General features: G+C 49.1%; 2 protein-coding genes across 51 annotated transcripts in view; both read right to left on the bottom strand.

Annotated features, from left to right (window-relative positions):
• Positions 1-12,510, bottom strand: part of PDLIM1 (PDZ and LIM domain 1) — a 30,747-nt gene extending 18,237 nt beyond the window's left edge. Inside the window, exons 1-2 of the mRNA XM_071748141.1 lie at positions 12,166-12,510; positions 4,395-4,546 (exon numbers count right to left, since the gene is read on the bottom strand). Coding sequence (XP_071604242.1) covers positions 4,395-4,546; positions 12,166-12,261 — 248 coding nt within the window. The 5' untranslated portion in view covers positions 12,262-12,510. The remainder of the gene's footprint in view (positions 1-4,394; positions 4,547-12,165) is intronic.
• Positions 12,511-13,751: 1,241 nt separating this feature from the next.
• SORBS1 (sorbin and SH3 domain containing 1) overlaps positions 13,752-24,003 on the bottom strand; it is a 168,298-nt gene continuing 158,046 nt past the window's right edge. For 37 of the 50 annotated variants that reach the window (XM_071748041.1, XM_071748053.1, XM_071748066.1 and 34 more), the window contains 5 exons: positions 23,072-23,188; positions 18,711-18,770; positions 17,879-18,069; positions 16,965-17,077; positions 13,752-15,921 (listed from right to left, as the gene is read on the bottom strand). In XM_071748041.1, the coding sequence (XP_071604142.1) occupies positions 15,854-15,921; positions 16,965-17,077; positions 17,879-18,069; positions 18,711-18,770; positions 23,072-23,188 (549 nt within the window). In that variant the 3' untranslated portion in view covers positions 13,752-15,853. The remainder of the gene's footprint in view (positions 15,922-16,964; positions 17,078-17,878; positions 18,070-18,710; positions 18,771-23,071; positions 23,189-24,003) is intronic. The other 13 variants (XM_071748069.1, XM_071748068.1, XM_071748029.1 and 10 more) reach the window with 8 other exon arrangements.

The following is a 24,003-nucleotide window of genomic DNA, read 5'->3' on the forward strand; positions in this document are numbered from 1 at the left end:
GACTTTGCTTTCAGTGCTCTTTGGGCAGAGCTAGGCCCTGGCTTCAAGGGAAAATGCAGAGCTGGGAAATGAGAGTCTAATCCTGTGAGCCCAGAGCTGAGGAAGTCTGTTCTGTTAGGAAGACAGGCACGTCAGCATCCCTTTCCAAACCTGGAAGTGACTAAGATGGCAAAGTCATCAATAAACCTGGAAATACTGCAAAGTTCCTTGAGCAACACCAAGTTTGCCAGCTGAGAAATGAGGAGAGACCTAAAGACTCCCTCTTGGGACCCTCCCCAGAATTTTAGATGGCACTTTCATAACCTTTAGAAACTTTAAATCAGTGGTTCAGCTACAACAGCTGCAGAGTACATGTCCTTGGATTTAAACACAGCCACTCTTAGCAGCCAGCCAGGAATGGAGGTGTCCATGTTGGCAAACACAGCTGCTCTGGGGCAGAGCATCAGCCTTTTCCCAGGGCCAAAACAATTCTGAGCAAGATGACAGAGCTGGAAACCTCTTCTTGGCAGGGAGGCTAAAAGCAAACCTAAATGAGTCAACAGATTCCACCAACTTCCTAGAACACAAGTCCAAGCCTCAACCAGTCCCCACCACCCAGACCTGGGAGCAAGACCTGAACCTGCACTTCCCTCATCCCAGAGCTCTTCAAAGAACAAATGCATTTCATCCCCTGGCATCACTCCTAGCAAGGTACCAAAGATTGTGCAGACAACAAGGTGAATTAAGATACTGGAAGCTGAGCTACAGAAAAGCAGCTTGAAATCTGAAGAAAAGGCTAGTGGAGGCAAAACAAGCCATCATGTGTTTGCAGTCCTTGTTTATGAATATTCTCCTCTCATTCCCACCCCCAAGCTGCCTCCAGACACAGAGGGAAGCACAGACTCACTGTAGGAATGCCATTTTTTAATGAAAAAGCCCTATATAAACACACACTTTACCACTGAGCTGATCAAGGCCGCACCAATCCACCCCCCATTTGGTGATCAAAGAGATAATTATTTTAGAAATTATTTTACTCCATGCTGCAGTGAACATTTGCCTGCTTTTGCACACCTGCTGCTACAGAGCTGGGTGGCAAATTCAGCAGGAGCATACTTGGAGCCATGCTGGGGTCTTTTGGCTACCAGGTAGTTCTTTGGCTACCATCCAAAACTTTGTTTTTCTTACAAATGGGAGAGGCTCAAGAAAATCTGCCTGGGAAATCTCTTAGTTGACCAGGCAGGTGGCTTTGAGTTGACTGCTGTGGGTCAGTCCTTCTGCACACCCCATACAAAGCCATGGTGCTGAGCTTGGGTTTACACCCCTGAAAACAATAATGGAATCTTTGGTCCCAGCCTGAAACAAAAAGCAAAGTGAAAGAACAAAGACAGGGTGAGAAAAGAGCAAGGAGTTGCCAGGCAGGATAAGATCAGCAGCAATTTGGTGTATCTGCCAACATAGTTGAACACCCACTTTTTGAGGCAGAAAATAGACTTTTCCAACTCTGTTCACATGTCAAACAGCAAAGCACCTGGCAGTGCCACTTAGAAAAGCACATTCAGAGAAAGCAATTGGTGGCTGGGTTTGAAATCCTAGGAAATTAGCAGATTTGCACCTCTGGGTGAAAAAGCAGCCCAGGCTTGTTTTCTTCAGCTTGTAATTTGATCCCTTTTTAATGGTGACGTGTGAGACTAGATTTCCTGCCTCCAATCTGATCTGAAATATTTTTGGACTGTTACCATCATTAAGGGAAACACTGAAACAGGAAATATTGGAATGCTGTTGATAGCCACAATCAAGCACACACTGCAAACAGCATTTCCTTTACCAGAAGTGTTGAAGTCCCTTTAGTTCCCAACATTCACCCTTCTCTTCAATAATCATTAGTACAGCCAAACATGAAGACCTCTCGATGGCTTGGCTGCCATTAAAAGACAAGAGGATTTCCCTGCTTGCACAACACACACATGAGAAGTTTGTTTTGGTCCACAGAAGAGCACACAAAGAAGAGCAGAGCAAAATACTTCTCTAAAACACTGCCAGCCTCCAGCTCCTTGCAGCTAAAGGGGTTTCTGCAGCAGAGCTCATCTAAATGAGTAATCAAGTTCATCAGATATGAAATTAAAACTCAGCAATGACTGATGCTTTAACAAGGCATCTCTAGGATGGTGGGGAGGAAAGTGGCCTTTCCCAGCACAGCTCCTTGGCTCAGCTCTCTCAGCTTCAGCTGCAGAGCATGGAGAGCAGACCCAAGAGCTGGAGATGCTGCAGGGCAGATGCTGATGAACTCCCTGGTGTAGCCCTCCTCACTGTCACAGTCAGGCCTTACTGACAGAGTTTGCCCCACCAGGGTGGAGGAATCCCGAGCCCATCCCACCTGGCCAGGTGGCACTCATCTTCCCAGTGCCTTCCACTCTCTCCACCTCCAGTCATGCTCTTCCCTTTTTCCAGAGGATGGCTGACCACCAACCCAGGGCTTTCCTCACCTACTTCCTCTGCCCTAAGTTGAGCAGGAAGATGAGGCATGGGCTCCAACTGGTTTAAAATGCCTTCTCTGTCACCCCTCTAGGCTTCCTCTCAAGATTGTAAGGTCTTGGCCTTAGACTGCAAAGTACAAAGGGGTTCCAGCCTCAGCTACAAAAAACACACAGCATTTTGGACCACTGAGTCCAGCTGCATTTGGGACAGCACAGTTACAGGAGGAGAGTGCTGGGTGCTAGGGATAAAATATTCCCAATATTTTGGGAAGATTACACCATGCACACTGCTGTCCTTTGGCATTAAAGAAGAGCTCTCTCCTCTAAGAAAGCCCCCTGCAGAATCCCATTCCCCAACACAAACATATCTCCAGCAGCTATGAAGTCAGCAATTCTTCCCCAGGCAGAACTTTGCTCCCAGAGGAGGAGGAGGAGGACCAAAGACTCAAAGGCCCCCAGAAACACCCAACGTGGATTTTACCTAACAAGCAGTAACACCAAATCCCAAAGTGGGTAAGTAGTCAGGTCACTGCTTTCACATCCCTGGGGCCTTGACACTTCCCTTGGTCCCTCTGTCAGCAGCACTCATCCCTCAGTGCAGCAGCAGCACCCAACTCAAGCTACCACACTGCAAGAGAATCTTGGAAAAAAAAAACAACCCAAAGAGTGGGACCATGCTAACTCAAGACCCCTGCAAAGTTTCGTGCAGCTGCAGATCCTGCTTCGAAACCTCTCCCCAGGCAGTTCCCACACCCAAGGTGGATGAAACGTGCATGGGGTGGCTATAAACTTAATGACTTTGTAATTAACATTAGCAAAGACATTTTACAGACTCAATGATGTGTGAGAGCCTGCAGGCTGAGGGAGCCCGTGCCTCCCCTCCTCTTCTCCCAGCCAGGACTACATGGCTCACCAGCTACTCTCCCTGCCAGCTCCAGGCTCTGTTCTTCCCTCTCTGAATTCCCTCAATGAACTGTCAGGCTTGTTTTGGCACTCTTCCTCAGCTGGGAATTATCCAAGCTGCAGGAAAAGGTTTCTCTTGACTGCAGAAAAGCCCTGGACACTTCAGCTACAGTCACTCTGGGGGAAAACTCAGTGCAGAGCAACCAGGAATGCCCCACTGCATCCACTGCCTGACCTGGAGAAGTGCTGGTCCCCAGGCTGCAAGTCAAACCAAGAGGAAAGAGAAATCCCCACTACCTGAGAAAGAAAAAAAAACCAGGCTCCACTTCTTTCAAGCAGCACCAGGGTCAGTGCAAAGCCTGCCCAGTCTCCATTTCTGCTCTGTAAAAAGGCAGCCCCAGAGCAAAGCATGGCTGAGGGAAGGAATGGTGCTGCCTGCTGCTCTGCAGCTCAAGGCAGTGTGAAGGCTGACACCAGCCTGTGCCCTACACTGGGGACAGAGCCCGTGGCTCAGCTGCCACCTTCCTTTAGTTTCACAGGACTCAGAGATACCTGACCAGCACCCTAAATGTGGCTGCTCAGCACTGTGAGTGCTGCTTGGTCAAGAGGCTCCAGAATCTGGAGCTGTACATGGCAGAAACCAGGGAATTCATAGCTGGGACAACACACAACCACCTCTTCCAGCTGCTAAGTTAATGCAACAGGAAGATAACTGTAACTCCTCTGCTATGAGTGGAGTTTTCGTGAGACCAGTACTTGATTTCTTGTTGTCAGGAGCCCCAGATTAGGCTGACAGGCCCTGCCACAAATTATCTGCCAATTCCTCACTGGGGAAATTGTTTTCATAAGGTCAAAGTGCAGTAAATGCAAGCAGTGCTAGGATTAAAGGCTGAGAGGCAGCTGCCTCTTGCTATCCACTCAGACAGAGCACCGAGAGGTCAAACTAAACAAGCCAGAGGTCTGCTGTCAACCCAACACACAGCTACTGCTCAGCCTGCATCCCTCCTTCTCCCCATCCCCTGCTCAGTCGTGTACCTGCTGACAGTCAGGGTGAGTTCATCTGCACAACCCTTGATTTTGTTCTGTGCCTCCAGGTGTGTCATGTTCTCTGTGTTCACCCCATCGATGGCAATGATCTGGTCCCCTGTGCACAAGTTGGCCAGGGCAGCTTTGCTACCTGGAGTCACCTAGGAGAAAACACAAAGAGTGAGAGGACTTTCCAGGGAGGAGCTTCCCATAGCAACAATTAAAAAAAAGTAAAAACAAAACCCACAAGAAAACAGCTGGAGCACTCAGGGCTTTTCTCACAGGTACCTGGAAGTAGAGGTGAGAAGTACTGAAAGTTTTTCTCAGCCAAAAAAAATATAAATCTATCTGGGTCTTAGATACTCTGTGGTGGAATTCCGTTGTGGCACCCACAGGCTGAAATCTGGGGAAGGGGACAACAGGCAAATAGCAAAAATTGTATTTTCACACAGTTGGCTTCATGTGAGAGAGCAAGAACACAGGGAAAGCAACTCTGTTCCTTGCTGGACAGAAAAGAGCTCTCTGACACAGAAGGTGCTGAGGACAGCTGGGAAGTCTGAGACTTTGAGAACAAAGGGAACAGAAAGGAGCAGAGAGACTGCAGTGCAACCAATGCCAATCACAGACACCTCCACCTGCATCACACTCTCATTCGTTTCTTTCCTTGGAAGAAAGCTTTGGGCTCCTGATTTGGGTTTGCTTCTTTAACTGAAATCAGGGGATCTTGCCCAGGAACAGCTGTGGGAGATGCTCACTGTCTCCAGCACATTCAATCTCACAGCAGTGCTGCATCCATCCAGCTGGCTGGAAGGGCAAAAGGCATCAGAAACTTCATCTTTAAACCACAGTCTGCTAAAACTTTTTCAAAAGGTGGAAGCATCCACAGCTCACCTGGGTACCCTCTCCCACATTGCCTCTGCCTTTCCTCTGCACAGCATCAGAAGAGGAGAGGAAGGAGTCTAAATGATTAATGTTGGGCTTTCCCCAATTATTTAACAGCAGAGGACAGGGGAAGAAGAGTGGAGTGCTCCCAGGCAGGAGCACAGAATAAAACATGCCCTGCAGCTCAAACATAGCTCCCCTTTACAAATCTGTTGCAACTGGTATGAACTGGAGGTACTGGTGCTAGGTTTCAGCTTGCTGGAAAGCAGCTGAGCAAACCCAGCAGAGCTGTCAGACACAGACACTGTTGAGAGGATTTACAGAGCCCTCCCAATGCAAGACTGGCAAATCATTCCTGCCTTTGGGAAGGCTTCACCTCACACCCTGCCTGCAATCACTGCTTCCCCTGCTCCTTTTCCTACTTTTCTTTTTTCCACCTCTCTGCCAGGACACATGGAGAAGGGGTGGGCAAAGGTTTGCAGCACTGACCCCCAGGTGCCCAGCATCACCCCCCAGACCTCCAGACAGGCTGATGCACAGTGCCTGCCTCCCTGCTCACCACTTTTAATGCTGCCAGCAGACTCCAGACCACCCCAGGGAGTGCTGATGAAAACACCAGACAGTCCACCAGATGGGCAGGGAAAATCTGATTTCAATATGAAGATCACCTCCTCCCAAGCTGCAGCCCACAGCTGATTAGTGGCCTGCTAAGACCACCCAGTGCAGTGAGGAGCACCCAGCTCAGCACACTGGGACTGGGACTCATTTTGGGTCAGATAAGGGGTCGGGGATGCAGGTGGGGGTCAGCACCACTGCTGGAGGCCTGGCCTTGAAGACTTGAACCTCCTCTTCATCTTGAACACTGAGAAGCTCCACCAGGTGTGGCAGGGGCTGCCAGAAGGGATCCTGGCCTTCCAGCAGCAGCTGGAACAGCAGGAAGGGACAGTGCCTGAGGAAACCCTGAGTACCACTGGGATGAGTGGCATTCACAGGAACATCTCAGCACTTCCTTGGTGCTGGTGGTGTCACTTTCCCCTTCTCTTTCTCCACCTCGGAGGAATTTGAGATGTGAGTGCTGTTTGCCATCAGATAAGGGCCACTGCTAGCACCAGGGTGATTATATCCACTCAGGTACCCTACAAACCTCTCCCCCTAAAGGCAAGCTGAAAGGATGCACGGCCATGAAAAAGAGAAACGAATTTGCCAAAAAGGAAACGTGTTTTTAAACCCAGTTTATTCAGCTCTGGAAATAACTTGCCCTGAAACTCAACCTTCCACAAACTGCTCCCCTGAAACATCCAGCTCCTGCTGCCTGCCAGGACTGCTCATAGCAAACATGTTTGCACAAGGGCAGGGAGCCCATCCCCCAGCCTTTTAGGATGATTAATAGCTGCTAATAATGTTCCCTTCCCCCCCAAACCCGCAGCAAGGTCTGGGCTTATCTCACTGCTGTCAACGCTGCTTTTGAGATCTGCTCACCTACCAGGAAAGAAAAAAAAAAAAAAAAGCAAAAAAAAAAAAAGCATTTTTGTTACTAAATGAGGAGCAGGGAGCTGCCACCTTGTCCTGCTTTGACTTGTGTCCCATCCCTCCCTGTCCATGGGGAGCAGCAGGGGTGTGGGGCAGGCAGAGGTGCTGGGATCACATACCCCTACCAGAAGGACTCCAAAAATTAAAGGAAAAAAAAAACAAAACCTTCCAGGCTGACAGGCATCCAGTAAATGTTGCACCACCTGAAGCTGCTTTGCTCCTGCTCTCCTCACAGGTGTCTTTAAAAAGCTCTTTGCCCAGGTGGGTGACCCAATAGTGAGAGATAGAGAAGGGCAGGAGGGCACTGAGAGGAGGAACAAAACCTGCAAACACAACTTGGTGCTGCTTGAATTTCACACCATGTCAGAGCTCCTTGAAAATGCTCCCTGACTGCTTTGGACCAGGAGCCTCCACTGCTGAACAGAGGATGCTGAGCAGCACTGCTCCATCCTGCACCCAAACCAGGGCCCCAGCTCTGCCTCTGGGGGAGAAATCTGGGCTGCCCCAGCACTGATCCAGATACTTCCCACCAGACACCAACTGGGGCACTGATACCAGCTCAGACACATTTGCCAGCATATGGGCAAACAAATAATCCCCACAAGCTGGGGGCTTGGTCGTGCACTTTTTGCTCATGGAAGGCTCAGTGTAGTAGGTAACATTTTTCAGACCAGTTAGAAGGTTGGACCCCTCTTTCCAAAGAGGTCCTATAGATTCAGGAGTGGCAAAACATTCTCTGACAGTACAAAAGTGAAGCTTTGTGTAACATATGCACACACACACACACACACACACACACACACACACACACCCCTGAAGCTCTGCAATCATGAAAAGGGTACAAAAATTACCTGCCCGCCCCCCCCTCACCTTCCCTGCACACACATTTTGGGCTCCACCTTGCCAACTCCACCAGGGCTTTGCAAAATAGAGATTTTTGTCTCCCAGGTGGTTTGTCCTGCTGGCCAGGCAGCAAATAAAGGACAAGAGGGATCCCAGAGGCAGCAGTGGGTGTGTTAAGGGAAGGTGCCCACAGCAAAGGAGAGGGAGAAAGGGTGAGAAGCATTTCTATGACAAGCAGGCTAAGGAGTAGGAATAGGGAATCTGGATATCTGGGTGGGTCTGCAACACTCCCAGTTCTTCCTGGCCTTCTCCCCCCATCCACACTACTCCCTGGCTCCACCAGCTCCTCCCAGACCCTACAGCCTCCAGCACTCCACACCTAGACAGACAGGGCAAGATGTGATGAACAGATAAGAAAAAAATTAACATCAGCCAAGAAAAATATCTGGATAAACAGCACCTATCCGAGCTTGAAATGAAAAGCCAGCTGTGTCCTTGCTGGAGAGGACAGACAGACGTGCAGCAACATACTTGTAAGGCCAGCAGTGACAGCCAGACATCACTGACATTCAGTTTAATCCTCCCCACCCACACACACCATGAGTAATGTCCTCGGTGCTGGAGTATTACCCTCAGCAGCCACAGTTTCTCCCAGCAAAAGCATGCAGCTGGGTCAGCAGAGATCAGAGGCTATGAGAAAACTCAGGCAAGTACATTCCCCACCCCTGCTCTTCGAGGGGGGAGGGAGGAAAACAAGGGGCTGGTTCCTTACTCCAGGAGATTTTGCTCCCACTCTCTGCACTGTCAGGGTTGGATGGGGCCACAGCCCAAAGCTCATCACCATCTTCCTCTCTGCTGGCCCAGGCACATCACCCCCAGGAGAGAGGAAGGAAAGGGGGACAAGATTCTGGCTGGAGAAACCCCTGAGCATCAGGCAGTGGGGTCAAGGAGTTGCTCAGCTCGGTTTTGCAACATCCCTCATAAAACAAGCCAACAAAAGTATAAAAACTTCTTGCAAGACTTCAAAACATGACATTAAAGCTGCTCATCAGCCGAGCCTTCCCTGCTGGTTAATTTCACCCTCTAAATAAAACAACATGTCCAGTCATCAGCAGCAATCTAAGATACAGTGTAACTGTCCAGAAAAACATTGATTTTTATGCAGTTCAAGCATATCCTGCAATTTCCCTGTTTGTACTGAAAAAACCCCTCGTCCATTTGCAGCAGTTATTTTGATGTGGCACCCTTCAAACCCCAGAAGAAAGACAGTTCTGGAGGGCCAGAGTGATTTGTGAGGGTGCAAAGCATCAGGAAACTCACAGCCACACGTAACTCTTCATCTGCTAACAAGTGGATCAGGGAACACAGAGCTCTCCCTCCCAAGAAGTCCAATAATGTCACTGCTGTCAAACAAAGTTCTGGGGCTTACAACTCTCAGGTAAGATTAAGGCTGGCACGTCCCCTCCTTACACTGAATTCTCTCTTTGGAGAACAAGGGGGGCCAGATGTAGCCCACCAAGTGATGCTGGGCTCAAAGAGGGATGGAAGAAAGGGCACTCCAAAGTTGGGTGACACCAAGCTGCCACCATAAACTGGGCTGAGAGGTGGATGGCTGAGGGCACAAGTCTGGCTTCTGGGAGAGCAAAGGGTACTGCTCCTGGACATAGCTCTGGAGGAAGGCATTTCATTAGTATTCCAATTCTTTTCAATGTTTTCCTAAAGATACAACTGATTCCCCCTCAGGAGGGGGAAACCCTCAGGAAACAGGGTTGGAAAAGATCAAGCCTGTCCTGTGCCCCTACATTCTCTGTCTCCACTGCAAGAACATTCTCCTGCTTTCCACTTGGTACAATTAAGGACAGCTTCTCACCCCAACAACCAGCAGCCAGGTAGCTCAGCAAAGCCATTTTTCCTGTCCCCAGCAGCTGTTTTTACCTCTGAAGCACAGGTCTGCCCAGCCCTTGCAGCTGCCAGGCTTCAGGCTGACTCCAGAAGTCCCGAGGGGCATTACCAGGGAGTGAACCCCTGCTCTCCACACCCCAGAGGCTCAGGCAGAGAAGAGAGGATTCCCTCCAGCAGCAAACACACCAGTGCAGCCCTCTAAACCCAGCACCCCTCCAGAAGAGACTGGGGACTCCAAGAGGAAGCCTCACACGTGCTCAGCTCTCACCAGAGAGACTGGTCCAACGAGACTGAGAAACCAGAACCATTTGCATGAGAAGATGCTGGTGGTGGATTTGAGCCCGAAGCAGTTTTGAACACGTTGTTCAAGTGGAAAGGGGAGGGGGTAGGGCAGTAGAACAAGACAGGAGCAGCTGTGGAATGAGTATAATCTTTGATTAGCTGCTCTCCTAAGGCACAACTGCCCACTGGTGCTGCCAGCCAGAAGCTCCTGGCCAGGCATGGGTGCTCCTGGGGCTGCAGCACCAAACTCCCAAGGAATCCCCCTGGGAAATGAGCTGCTTGGCCACTCCGTGGTGCCTCCCACCAGCACGACTGTCACCAACCTTCCCTGTGCCAGAGGGGAGGTAGAGAAGCCAAAAGCCACTTGTGAGGAGCTGAGGTACCGTGGTAATGAGGGTCACAAATAGCCAGGCAAGCTCAAGAGCTCACAGTGAGGATGCTGCTGCCAGAAGCCACATCTGAGCCCCTGAGAGGCAACACAGGATGAATTTAGGCACCTTGGTTCCAAGAGAGGTGCAGGTCACCCAGCTCAGGCCCAGGACTGGGTGGATGTCTCTCTCCAGGCATCCCACCACACCAGGGTGACCCCAGCCAGTGCATCAATGGAATGGGCACCCCTCCCTTTGGGCTCTGTGCCCCAAAAGCTCTATGCTCAGAGCACAGGTACCAAAAGCAAGAAGAAAAAATGAAGTTAAAGCCCTGTAAAATCATCACACAAGGACAACCAGGCTCTTTAAAACGGGCCAAAACTGGACTAGAATCTTTGCTTTTTCACATGGTGAAGGGGGGGAACTCACAGACAACTTCATTCCTGAGCCAAAGGGACAAACCCAGGAGCCTTAGGAGTGAACCACAGGAAAGATTAATGGCTTGAGGTCTTGGGAGGGGAAATTAAAAATGACAGAGGGGCCACAAGAGAAAGCTGTGATAAGGGCTGCCAACTGTCAGCATTTACGTCACCACTACCAGAGAGACTATTTTATTACATTTTAGTCTCCAGGGTCACAATTTCTCATGAGGTGGTTATTTTTGCCACTTTGCTGATCTATGTCCCTTGGTATGCGACCATCAGCACTGACAAAGGAGACCAAGGGAAAGAGGTAAGAGCAGACATAATTCTGCCCCAGAGCCTTTCACTGGAAGGAAGCAGCAACAATTACCCATAACAGCGAAGTAAATATCACTTCCCCTACGCTAAAGCTGCTTTCATGTCCAATAATTGCAGCGGGAGAATGAGGCATTATTACCGTTATGGGAAGAGATTAAACAGAAAAACCAACAACCTGCCCCCCCTCTGTGGCTCTGACACTCACCTGGAGCCACAAGCATCCCCCCGGGTCCTTCAGGCAGTGGGAAGGATTTAGAATTTTTTAAAAAAAAACCCACACCTCACCATCCTGCTCTCCTCTGAGGGCAGCGCAGGCCCCGCTCGCCTCAGCCTCTCCTACCCATGGGGGCCTCCCGAGCCACCCCAAAATGGCGGGAGAGGCCCAGAGCCCCGCACCTCCTTTTCTCCCCCCTCTGGGAACTGCCCCTAGAAGGTGCCAAGCAGCAAGCACCCCACAGCAAGGCAGAGGCGTTTGGGGTGCCCTGTCCCCACACAATGGGATGGGGCAGGGCTCCCTGTGAGGGGACAGCGGGGTGCAAGTGGAGGTCACCTGAACCCAACCCTGAGGGGAGCAGAAGTGGGTGAGGGGAGCTGCGCCCCCCAGATGGCCGGGATACCTTTTCCTAACAGATTTTTTTCACCTTTTTTTGCTTTTTTAAGCTGGAGATGGGTACAGAGGACTGAACACAGGAGAAGGCACTTGGTCGGGGTGAGCGTGGCTCCCACAAACAAAAGGTTGGAGTTTTTTTTCCCTTTTAACCACTCACAGCAAGCAAAAGCAGCAGCACCCACCTTCCTCTGACTGCTCCTCAGGGCTGCAAAACCCAACCGGGGGCAGCCTGAAGTCTGACAGGGACTGGGAGAGGAGAAGAGGGGGGAAGAGGGGGGAAGAGGGGGGAAGAGGGGGGAAGAGGGGGGAAGAGGGGGGAAGAGGGGGGAAGAGGGGGGAAGAGGGGGGAAGAGGGGGGAAGAGGGGGGAAGAGGGGGGAAGAGGGGGGAAGAGGGGGGAAGAGGGGGGAAGAGGGGGGAAGAGGGGGGAAGCCAAGTCCGTGGCCAGGTGAAGGGGCACCACAGTTTTTCTCCACCGAACGTTAAAAAAAATAATAAAAATAACCACACAGTAGGAATTATAAGGAAAAGAACCCCGCCTCACAGCAGTGCCACCAACCCTTTGTGCCACCTGCCAGACCCACTCCACCTCCCCCCCTCAGCCCCGGCCCCTCCGAGCCTTACCCGGGAGATGGCGAGGGGCTGCTCGAAGTCCCGTCCGCCCACCAGACGGAACCCCCACGGCCCGGGTCCGGTCAGAACGATGCTGTGCGTCCCCATCCCCGCGCCTGCACCTCACGGGACTCGCGGCGGATCCGCCACCGGCCCGGCCCGGCCCGGCCCGGCTCCGCCCCGGGCTGGCGGTCCCGCCCCGGGGGCAGAACCTCCGGAGAGCGCGGTGCAAAGCGGAGCTGCTGCTGCCGAAAAACGGGGATTTGTTCAAATCTTCGGAGGGTTTTAATCGCCCCTCCGTGCAGCATCTCCCGAGCGAACGGCGCTCGACCCGCTCCAGCCCGGTTCGGCGTTAGCTCTGAAACCCAATGGCGGCGATGGAAACAAGCGGCACCTGGGTGCTGCTTCCCAGCTGGGCACTGATGAGGAAGGGCGGAGCCTGGGAAAAGTATCACCTTTACCCTAATTTAGCCCTAATTAGTCACTGCTTCAGCTGGTTTTGTTTATCTGGAGCTCTCCCCTAACCCTCACCCCCGCCCCCCTTTAGGGGTGATGCCCCCAACGAAATAAGAAATTCTTTTATCTGCCTTTGCCAGGACCCTCCTTAGCTGTGACTGAGCACCAACCAGTTGTTCTGGGAAGTCCCCACTGACCCGGGAATTGCCAGGTGGGAGAGGTTGGTGACAGCAAGGGTGCTGGCGTTTACAAACCCAGCACAGGTGTTGCTGCTTATTCCGTCTGAAGGAGGGAGCACGGCTCAGAGCATCTGGGAGCTGGAGCTCAGCCACAGCCGGGGAGCAGCCATCGAGCGGGGATGAGGCAGCTCATCCCGGTGCTGCTGTCCCTACAAGACACCTCCGGGAATGAGCCCATTGCAAGGCACACCCTGGCCTCGGCAATCCCCTTCCTTGGCTTCCTCTCTTTTCCTGCACTAACTTGTCCTTCCATGGGTCATTTCCTCCTGAGCTTCACGCATCCGGACTATTCATCTCCTCTGGATCAGAGAGCAGTAGTTCTTCCACTGCATCATTACACGTCTCCTGGTGCTGGGGGGAGACCCAGAGCTCCTTTCCCTCTCCATGTGGGGCTGTGACACACCACTGGCTCCTCTTCCCCTCTCTGCCTGCCAAAGTGCTGCCCAGCCTGACCTTTTGTTTTCTAGAGAAGGTAACCTGCAAAAAAACAAAGCACAAAACAGGCTTGTCTCTACATGCTTTCTACAGACGTGTAAAATAGCTTCAGACTTCTGCTGTCCTGTTAGTTTGGGTTTAGGATTGGCTTGCTTATGGTTGGACTTCCTAAAGTCATTCTGCATCCAGCCACAGCCTGGCCATCCACCTGGATGGCTGCAGGGTTTAAATTTGTTGCCCAGTTTTGGCTCAGTCCAAGGTGGTCTCAAGGAACCCCTTGTGACAGCCCAGCCTTTGGGGTGGGCACAGTGCCACCATCACAGAAGTCATCTTTTGACCCAAATCAGGGTTAAAAAAACCCACGCAGACCCCTCACCAGCTGACATCCCTTCCCACAGAGGTTGGCATTTGGGATTTCTTTTCCTACTTTAACCTGAGCCATGTTCTCATCTGAGACAGAACCACAAATAACCTTTGTGAATAGACTTTATTTAATAATTTGTACAAGGAACACAATAGTAATTCAATAGTTCCATTTATTAACTGTCAAATAGTAATCCACTGCAAAAAGAAACAAAAAAAAATCAACACAAAAAATAAGTTGCCTTGTGTGTGTGTGTGTGTGTAATTTAAATGGCAAGAGCAAGAACAAAAAAATAAACTTTTAAATGAGCATGTTATATACAGTCAGTATCATCAGGTTAATTTGCTGGATAAGATTAATTTGGTGTTATCCAATCACAGCGACAGGCTTAAATATTGCTGCAAATAACTGGAGGGCAAACCCAAAGCAGAAAAAAAAACCCATAAATAAGGTGCAGGTATCTCCTGCAGAAAAGAAACAGTGGTGTTCTGTGTCATATCTGAAACCCTTCCATAAAGGCTATTTTGTGCTAAAACTCTTGATGTGAACATACATGGAATTCCATCATTTAAATAAAAGTGGAAAAAAAAATCCCAACCTTTCACAACTGCCTTTTTTTTTTTTTCTTTTCCCTCCCTTCACTCAATGTGTTTAAATTACTTTTCTATACAAGGTAAGTACATTGTCTGTACAAAGTTAAATATACATATTTACAGTCAAACTTCTGAGACAGAGTCTTCCCTCCCCCTGACCCAGGCAGAAGAGAAGCCTACTTGATTTCAAACCCAGGAGCATGGCTAGTTTATCAAAACATTGTAAGTCGTGCTAACAGTTAGTTGTAGTTACTCTTAATAAATCTGTATAAAAGCATCAGCATAAAAATAGGCATTTTATATTATTAAATACGGCTTATGACAAAATAGCAATCTAACCCTTTGCTATTTGTGTGGTAACTGTAGGAAGCAGAGTCTGATAGAACTGGGCTTGTTTATGCTTCTTCTTAATAACAAAATGTCTATCAAAAGATTATTCATAGTGGATTTACAGGCAAGCCATGTTGGATTTTTTTTTTCCCCCAAGGAAACACAAATGTAACTATATAATCACTGCTGGGAGCAGCTTTCCAAATTTGAATTTTTTCTTTGTTTTTTTTTTGTATGACTAAGAGGCAGCCAAAATGCAAACAGTTTGAGACCTACCATCAACACCCTAACCAAACAGCAAAAAAATAAAAGGCACCCTCAGTGATATGTTGCTCAGATTTACCAGAGCCTCTAAGATTTAATACCAGGAAGGAAGCAAAATCTTTATCCCAAAGACTGCTTCAGAGAGTGTGCAATCCTTCAGGGCCAGCAAGAGGGCAGGAGCAGCAGAGAAAAGTGATGGGGCTGGAGGAGTCAAACAGGATTTGCTCTCACTGATATTCTGTTTATTGGTTCTATTCTTTGTGCAGATAAATGTCAAAGCCAGGCTGATTTCTCTTTAAAAAACAAGACTTGGTTAATTTTGAGGCACGCAATACATCTCACACACACACACCCTGCACAGAAGAAAAAAAAAACCCTGCAGAGCTTGGTAACACTGTCTATGAAAGGGTTGGGGATTTTTAGGTGTTTGCATTATGTTTTGGCTGACCTCTCTGGATTAAACCACCAGTCCCAAACTCCTCTTCCACACAGAGCTCTGCAGTTTCAACTTATCAGCTGTCCCCTGCCCGTGCTGGGTCTTAAGGTGCATGACATGAAGGAAGGGTTTTCTATGGAGGGGGAAGGCAGAGGAAACTGCAGAAAACTGGGCAGAAAGCCCCTCCTTGCCCCTTGCCAGGGAAAGGGAGCAGATGCCAGGCTGCCCCAAAGCACTCTCCTATCTCAACACAAACAAAACCTATCCTTCCCTGAAGCCTTCTCAGAGGTAAGGGCTCCATACAAATCAAGGTTATCACCAGAACTCTTGCTGGGGAGGGGAGAGGAATACACAAAGGCAGCACTGTAAACCAGGATCTGTCTCTTCTTCAGCAAACAAGTCACACCCTGAACCCGTGGAAGCAGGGCTGCACATTCATCTCAGTACTGTACCACGTAACCACATCCTCCTAACACGTCTCCTCTCTTGTCTGTTACATTCACAAATTGTCTGTTTCTTTGCTGTTTAAAAACACCATCTGGAAACCAGCCCTGCCACTGGCTGTGCTGGGATCCCTGGTGTTTTACAGGTACAGCAGCTTCACGTAGTTGCCCGGGAAGGTGCCGAACTGCCGCGTCCTCCTGGAGGTACCTGTGCCAAAAGCAAACACAGGAGCCAGAGTCAGATGGAGCCAGGCAGGGGAAGCTCAGGGGGGTTCAGAAAGTAGAGGTGGCACTCTCCTGCTGCCTGCAGGCAGTGATTTCTGGAGCTCAACAGGACTCCTGGGCAAAGGCCCTTTTGGTACAGACGACTCTGGACGAGTTCTGCCACTAATCTTTGGGTTTTTAACAATTATTAAGGTGCTGGTGAAAGCTCCTGGGCCCAGAGGCAAGGAACCAAACTCCTGTCATTGAAAACGAGCTCATCTTCCTTAGAAGAGATAACAAGTCTGGATTTGCATTGCTGAGGTGGAGAACACTGTCCAGACTTGCATTCTTTGAAAGCAAGGGCTAGATTTTGCTGCACACACACACAGATTGTGCTGCACACACACACAGATTGTGCTGCACACACACACACAGATTTTGCTGCACACACACACACAGATTTTGCTGCACACACACACACAGATTTTGCTGCACACACACACACAGATTTTGCTGCACACACACACAGATTTTGCTGCACACACACACAGATTTTGCTGCACACACACACAGATTTTGCTGCACACACACACACACAGATTTTGCTGCACACACACACTGATTTTGCTGCACACACACACACACAGATTTTGCTGCACACACAGCTACTGAGGTGTTTTCTGGGTCCATCAATGTGTCCCCTTCATCTTTCTTTTGCCACTTTCTGTCACAGCTCCATCAGCTTTGTAAAGCTCCAGGAAGCCAGTTCCCTCTGCTGCTCTGCCACCTGCCAGGGCAGGAAGGATCAGGAGGAAGAGGAAAATCAAGAGCAGAAAAAAAGGACACAGTGGAGCTTCCCCTCCTAGCGAGGAAAAGCAAAGCTCCAGTACTTTGCACCCCAGTTTAATGTTTTTAGTGAGAAAATGAGACACTGTCCAAGAAGCAGAGATGGATTTTTTCCCCGCTGTTTGGACCCTGCAAATGAAAGCAGCTTCCAGACATGCTGCATCTCCAGAAGCTTTGCTAACAGGCAGGTGTCACACTCACCCACAAACCAGCCGTCGTCACACTTCTCCATGACATCAACAATGTCACCGTCCCTCAGCTCCAGCTCATCATCATTCTGAGGTGTGTAGCTGTAGAGGGCTTGGTAACTAACTCTAAAACCAGAGAAACACTGCACGTTACCAGTTGGATTTCCCTGGCACCCTTTCAGGACACTTCCCCCTTCCCCTTTCTAATTCCTGTTCTCTTTTGTTCAGTGCAGGCTGGACCCATCTTTCCCATTGGAGAGGTGGGAGCCACCTGCATCAAACTGGCTGTTGTCACCAGGTTGTGGCAGACTTTACAGTCTGCTTGAAGTGGTGGAGGAAAGCTCTGCTTTCAAGAGCCAAATGCCCAGGAGCTTCAGTCAGGCTATCAGCCTCAAGACCAGCACTAAAAGGCCTCACACCAGTGCTGCTTAATGGTAGCTCCAGGCTTAACCCCACCAGACACCTCTGAAAAATCTCAGCCTTGGTCTCTGAGATCTTTCACCCACCAATTCACCTGTGGAACTGGCCAGAACCACACAAAGAGACATCAGTATCTGGACTGCTCACTGCCCTGTCCTGGGAGAAGCTGAGAACAGGGGTAAACACACTGACCCATGTCATACAAGCTCCTAAAATCAAATTTCCCCTGCTTCAAAACAAAGACATGGAGATACTCCCCATAACCAGCAGGAGTCAAGTGCCCAGAACAGGCACAGCCCTAGATCAGGAGCTCATTGTTTCAGGTGCTACACACAGACTAAAAAATTCCAAATTTTAAACTACTGATGATGCTGCTGAGGTGGCAATTTTTGTTCTAGCACCCTCCCATAATCCTAATTCAACTCAGCTCCATCTGGAGCTTCCCCATCTCCCCATCTTCAGTCAGAGACAAGATCCCTGGAAGAGATGGGAGTCAAAAGGACTTACATGTCTCGTGGTGTTTGACTCCTGTCAGGGCTGGCTCCTTGCTGCTGTGCTTGAGGTTGCTGAGAAATGACGAGAGATGGTTTATGGTCATTAGAGGTCACCTTGTGGCCAGAGTCAAGAGGCTGAGAAACAGCACTGCAGTAATGAACAGACTTTTCTGCAATGTTTATGATCTCATTGCAAACAGCTTCCTGCGTGGTAGGCAGCATTGACATCCAAAACCACCCAAAGAACAGTCAACAGAGGGGAGGGAGGGGAAAATATAGACAAGAAGAGGTGGGACATTCCAGATGCAGTACATAAGTCCAGTAAAAAAAAAAAAAAAAAAAAATTAAAAAAAAAAAGAGTTGTAGATCCAGGTAAATATCCAGGTAGTGGAGTGTGCAGAAGGAATCCAGGTGTAAGCATGGAAAAACAGGCAAGATACAGAAGAATTTGGCATTTAGTTTGAAGATTTGTAACAAATACATATACATATACTTTTTAAAGCAGCAGCAGAAGAGGTTGCAATTAGTTATGCAGTGGCACCATCACAAATGCTATCAAGTCAGTTCAAGAATGCAAGGTGGGCTGCTCCATTCATGCACTTTGCTTCATTTAACTTATACCCAGGGACTGGCAGCACAATTAACCCAACTTCTCATTGGCTATCAATGGTTTTCAAAGTGCTAAATTCCCTTTTCCCATTGCAAACAAAACAGCAGATGTGCACAGGTAAATCTCTACCTACTTTGCAGCTAAAAATGGTGCTGGCATTTTATCTCTACTGAGGTGTCCCTGTCTGGGTGAGCAGAGTCTAGGACTACACAGCTGATTTAAACAGTGGCCTTACCACATAGCTCTTTTCAGACTCTGTGAGATCTGGTCCAGCTCTCAATGAGTGGTGGGAAGGCTGCGTGATCACCAAGCAAATGATAAGGAAGACATTTTAGCAGATGTTGTGTTGGTCGGAATTGAAGAAATAAAAATAAAAAAACAAATAAATTAAATGGAGTGCAGACAACAAAAGAAAACGAACAACTCCTCCCCTCCCCACCCCAACACCAGGCTCTCTGGAAAACACAGGCTTCCATTTCCACAAGAGACAGTAAGGCCACAGCAATGCAGCTGCACAGGGAATGCTGCCAAGAGGAGGGTGACAGTGAAACAGAAGCTTGGAGCAGGGCATCAGGACAGAAAGTTATGGACATTGCTACGAGCAGAAATGGTACCCAGTGTCATCCTGCAGGCCTGTAGAGGGGGAAAAACCAACCAAGGACAGGAGCACATACTTGAGAGCATCAAACTTAAAAGGGCAAAAGCATGCTGAGGGGAATCTGCTGCTGGTTTCAGAAAAGTCCTTCATGCCTCTGCCACAGGAGAGAAGAGTTACCTGCTTGCTTCTGAGGAAAGAGCAGCTCAGGTGCTCAGCAGGTACAATGGAGTGTCATCAAAAATCACTTGTACCAAGAGAAGAGCTGAGCTGCTCTGCTAACAGCTCCCACAGCCAGGCAGAGCTTCAGGTCAGAGGAGGCCCTGCCTTGAAAACCCAGCTCCCAGCATCACCCCTGTGAAGCTTCAGGATCTGCCCTGCCTCTCCCCAGTCACTGCTGACAGGGACTCACCCATCCCAGGGCACACCTAAGAAAATCAGGGGGCTGGGGATGGGGGTTTAACAGGGAAGGTGACTGAGAAAGTGGTACAGGAATCCAGAATTTCAACCCAAATTCTAAAGGTTTTGTGCTGTCTCTTTCCTCTTCTTTTTATTTTTCACCTCAGCACTGCCCTTCAGTAAAAGCCTTGCTTTCCCACAGCATCCCCAGGCAGAGCAGAAGCAGAGGATTAAAGAAGTTGGTGACACCTTCATCCTGAGCACACCCACAGAGTTTGGAGAAGTGCAGGCTGATGAGCTCATTCCTTGTTAATTCCTATCCTCAAAGCTCCTCTGAACCACATCTTGGACACCTCTGGAGCTGTGCCCATCACTGTATTAAAGCAAACCCTCTATTTTCTCAAGCACTGTGACCCACTCGAGGCCAACCCAACCCCACAGCAACTCCTCTGCTGTGCTGTCTCAGGCTGGAATCTGGGATCCCTGCCCTGAGAAACAGAGCTCTGTTACCACCTGTATTTCCATAGAGAGAAAATTAAACCTAAGTTGGATGGGCTAACTGCAGTGGAATGTGCATGCAAAGCATTTACTGTGGAGCTCAAAATTATAGCAGGGCTTCTGCAAGTCATTCCTGCCTTTCCATCAGCAGCCCTGAAAGGCAAAGGGAATGATCAGACATTAAAAACCATGTTGTGCAGACCAAATGAATACAGTGCCTCAAAGCTGAGGAGATTAAAGCTAACTCGGGTGGTCAAGGAGCTGGGAATACCAATTTCTAGGCTGAGGTGAGAGTCAGCTGTAAGAATTACATATACAATTATATATATTATTTTTTTAATTCAAGAAAGTGCTTCTCTGCTCCATACTAATAAATTGACTGCTGGAATTGCTCCATGAGCTCCTAACACTGCGTGGTCCATTTCTCATTGATTACTTGTGACCTCCCTGACCAGCTTTTCCTCCAAAAAGCAGTAACTATGAATTAAATGAGTTATTTGAAACTTAAAATATTAACCCTGCTTCTGAATGCTCCATGGTGCAGGCTTGGCTGTGTAATACCAGCAGCAGAAACTTGGACAAATTCCCTTATCTGGTAGGAGGCTCATGGGGACCTTCCCTGAGGTCAAGCAGTAGGGGCAGAGGCCAAGCAGTCCCCTACCCTCCTAGCAGCCCCCCCAGTCCAGACAATTCTTCTCACGGGGAGAAAAGAGAATAAATAAGTAAATAAATGGGAAAAAAAGTGTTATAGGTCCATATGCTGATCAAACATGGGTTCAGAAAGCCTGTGCAGTACCTACAGTGGTGGTGGCTCCATGTGCCAGAGGTGACCAAGGAATCAGAGAGTGCACAGCACAGCTCCAAAATACAAACATCAGGTACTCACCACCCATCAGGACAACTCAGCTCCTGCCCCTCTGCTTTGTTAAGATTAAATGAATAAACCTCAGCAGGTGCTGAAGTGCCTCCAGATGACACCCATGTGCAGTGCAGTCAGTCCTGAGGCAGAGCTGGGCACTGTTCCCACCTCAAACAGACTTGGGGCATGGACCTAAAGAGCACCTTGGGTTAGTAGGACCACCAGAAGAAGTCTCTTTGTTAAGAACCTAGAAAAGCCCAGAGGTTCTAGGTGCTAGGAAGAAAGATGATGAGGCTACTCAACAGTGCTCTCTCCCTGCTCCTAGCCAAGTTACCAGTGTGTCCATCCACTGCTGCTCTTGCTTAGGTGTCTTCTTCCACCCCTTTCTGGTGGGAGCTGAAGGACTGTATAAGCAAAGAGAAAGCTAAGCAGAACAGACTAACAGACAGACAAGACAGACAAGCAGACAAAAACTGGGATCCCCTCAGAGAAGGGCACACACCAGCAGTGATGCTCCCACACATGAATGAAGAACCATGAGCAGGGAGGACTCTCCAGCCCAGCCAAAAGAAAAAAGGAGAATCTCCAATTAGACACCAAGGCCCAGGTCTGGTGAAAGGGAGGGCAAAGCTGGCCAAAGAGCTCTCACAAAAGGACACTGCAAAGGGTCTGAAACCTATGAAAAGCCCTTGGTCAGAATCTCATGCCTGGGCAGGTTCTCAGTAATGAGAAAGGAAATCAGAATTCCAAGTGGTACAGTACTTCAAATACCAGGGATGGACAGTAATGGAAACAAACCCCAGATGTAATGTCTCATTTCCATGCCCACTAAGTGCTTGTCTCAGTTGATTAAAATCAATGGAAAGATGACAGATCTTTGAAAAGACTTCCAGGGGCATCAGCAGCAGTTCTGCTGAAGCCATCAGCCTCTGCACAGATAATGAGAAGTCATTTGCACACATCAGTTCTGCTCCTGCTCCCTAAACAAGTGTAGATCCAGAGGAAAGGAGGTCGAGACTACTGAGAGTGCCACACACAGTTTTAACTTGACACTGACAATGCTCTGACTGTCTGGGTATGTAGAACAGAAATTTTGCCTTGGCTTTAACTCCAAAGAAAGGCCACAGGGTCCTATTAAAACCAGGTGCAACACCCAAAATATAACAGCAAGAACTCAAGAGAAACATCTTCTCCTAAACGTGGCTCTTTGCTCTTTTGAACCACATCCACCCAGTGCAAACACCAGCAGGACCAGCAGAGGAGAGAAAGTTAAGCACAGAAAACTCCTGGGGATTTTTAAGGTGAAGCAGAATCTGTACCCTAGAGGACTCAGACAGTGAAACTCAAAAGGGAAGCAGAAAGTGGTTGTTCAGTGAAAAGCTGTGCAGAGCTGACCACGGGAGGGAAAGGAGGTGAGGAAATGTCAGGGCTGAAGCTGTGTCTGGCTCTCACAGACTGATCCAGAGAATTAAGTACCATCAGCAACTCCTCCCCACATCCCCTGCCTGAGCAGCCTGGCTGGCTCAGTGCTCCAGGCAGAGATTCCCTCTCCACACCCATCCCTACAAACCCAGGAAAGTGGTTGTTAGCTGGGAGCTTTCTATTTCAAAGATTGCCATCTGGTGGGGGCTGCCTGGAAGGACTCAGGAGGCACTGCTGGTTCCCAGACATCATCCATCCCAGCCACACGGTGCTGAGCTTGGGTGTGCAGCACAGACCCTACTCCATCCCTCTTGGAAAGCTCTCAGCAAAGGAGCCCAGGACCTCCAAATCCTACCCGAGAAGGCTGGAACAGGTTCCTGGCGTTGTGGGCACCAAGCTGTGTGTGCCTTGCCCCCAGGTGGTTAAACCAAACCTCTGCCACAGGATCTCAGGCTACCTGGTTCCTGCTCACATGGCCACACCTGAGCTGGAGGGGCTCAAGGTCAGAACTAAGCAAGCCCTGGGTTCATCCTTCAGAGGGACAGAAAATCAGCCCCTCAGCTGGTACAAACGTGCAGAAACCCAGACCTGAGCTGTGTGGATTTGCACCAGCTGAAAATTTTGCTCATACCTGGCCTTCTGCACAGCCTGGAAGGAATTGTAATTTTTTTCTTTTTATTTTTATTTTTTTTTTTAACTAAAATTTCTGAATTAAATCCCAGGAGACATCTCTCACCTGCGGAACCAACAAATGGCTAAACAGGCATATCACAAAACATGGAAACAACTCTAAGTAATGGAAGAGTAATCAGCAAAGGATTACCTGTGGCTTATTGACTCTGCGTGTAAGTCTGGGAGGTGGCTGTGTTGTGACAGTAGAGGAAGGGAGGGCAGAGGAAGAGAGAGGAGCAGATGAAGAGAATGCTTTTGAGTCTGCAGTCTTTTGAAGAGAAGAAAAAGTTGGTCAGCTTGGCACACACTTCCTTACCACAGTCCCTGTTAGTGCTGAGAGCAGCTACCATCCAGTAAAGCTGATGCACACACAGCAAACACAACTCCATGCAAGGGCAAGGGCACTTCCCAGCTGCTCTGCCTGAGCTGACCACCTCAGTCTGTTTTTAAACATGCAGCTTATTTATGCCTGGAAAAATGGCTACAAAAAAATATCCAGATGCTATCAACACCTCTGGTTGTGATTCAAGCAGGAATCAAACCATTTGCCCCCAGATTTCCCAGTGTGAAATGTGTCACCTTCGAAATCCTAGTGACATGACACAATTACCATTACCTGAGTTACAGCATGAGGGGGGTGCCATCTATTCTGGCTGGCTGTAGCCCTCCCTGGACCCCAAATCATCTGAGAGCTGCAAAGTAAGGCAGATCTCCCTGTACCAAAAGCAGGGGCAGAAGATGTGTTGTAGAAGCTACTGGAGGGTTCCCCTAGGCACAGAACTAAAACCTCTTGGGGAAAAATGTCACCAGGACTGATTGCAATTCGTGGCATCCTCTGACATGACTTTGGAAATGTAGAGTTTATAAATTCCACTCAGTGTATGGATAACAACCAAACCTCTCTGACTCAGTCATGGACCTCCCAGCCCAAGGTTCACCAAACCACAAGCTCCAGCATCAGGAGGGGACAGCTTCTGTCACTCCAAGAGCCAAGCTGAGGGTTACACTGCTTTTCAGTCCTTAGCTTTAGGAGGAACAAACAACTCTGATTGCCAAAGATGATCCATTCCACACTGGAGAACC

The sequence above is a fragment of the Heliangelus exortis genome, chromosome 7 (assembly GCF_036169615.1).
Source record: "Heliangelus exortis chromosome 7, bHelExo1.hap1, whole genome shotgun sequence".
NCBI classification, from domain to species: Eukaryota; Metazoa; Chordata; class Aves; order Apodiformes; family Trochilidae; genus Heliangelus; species Heliangelus exortis.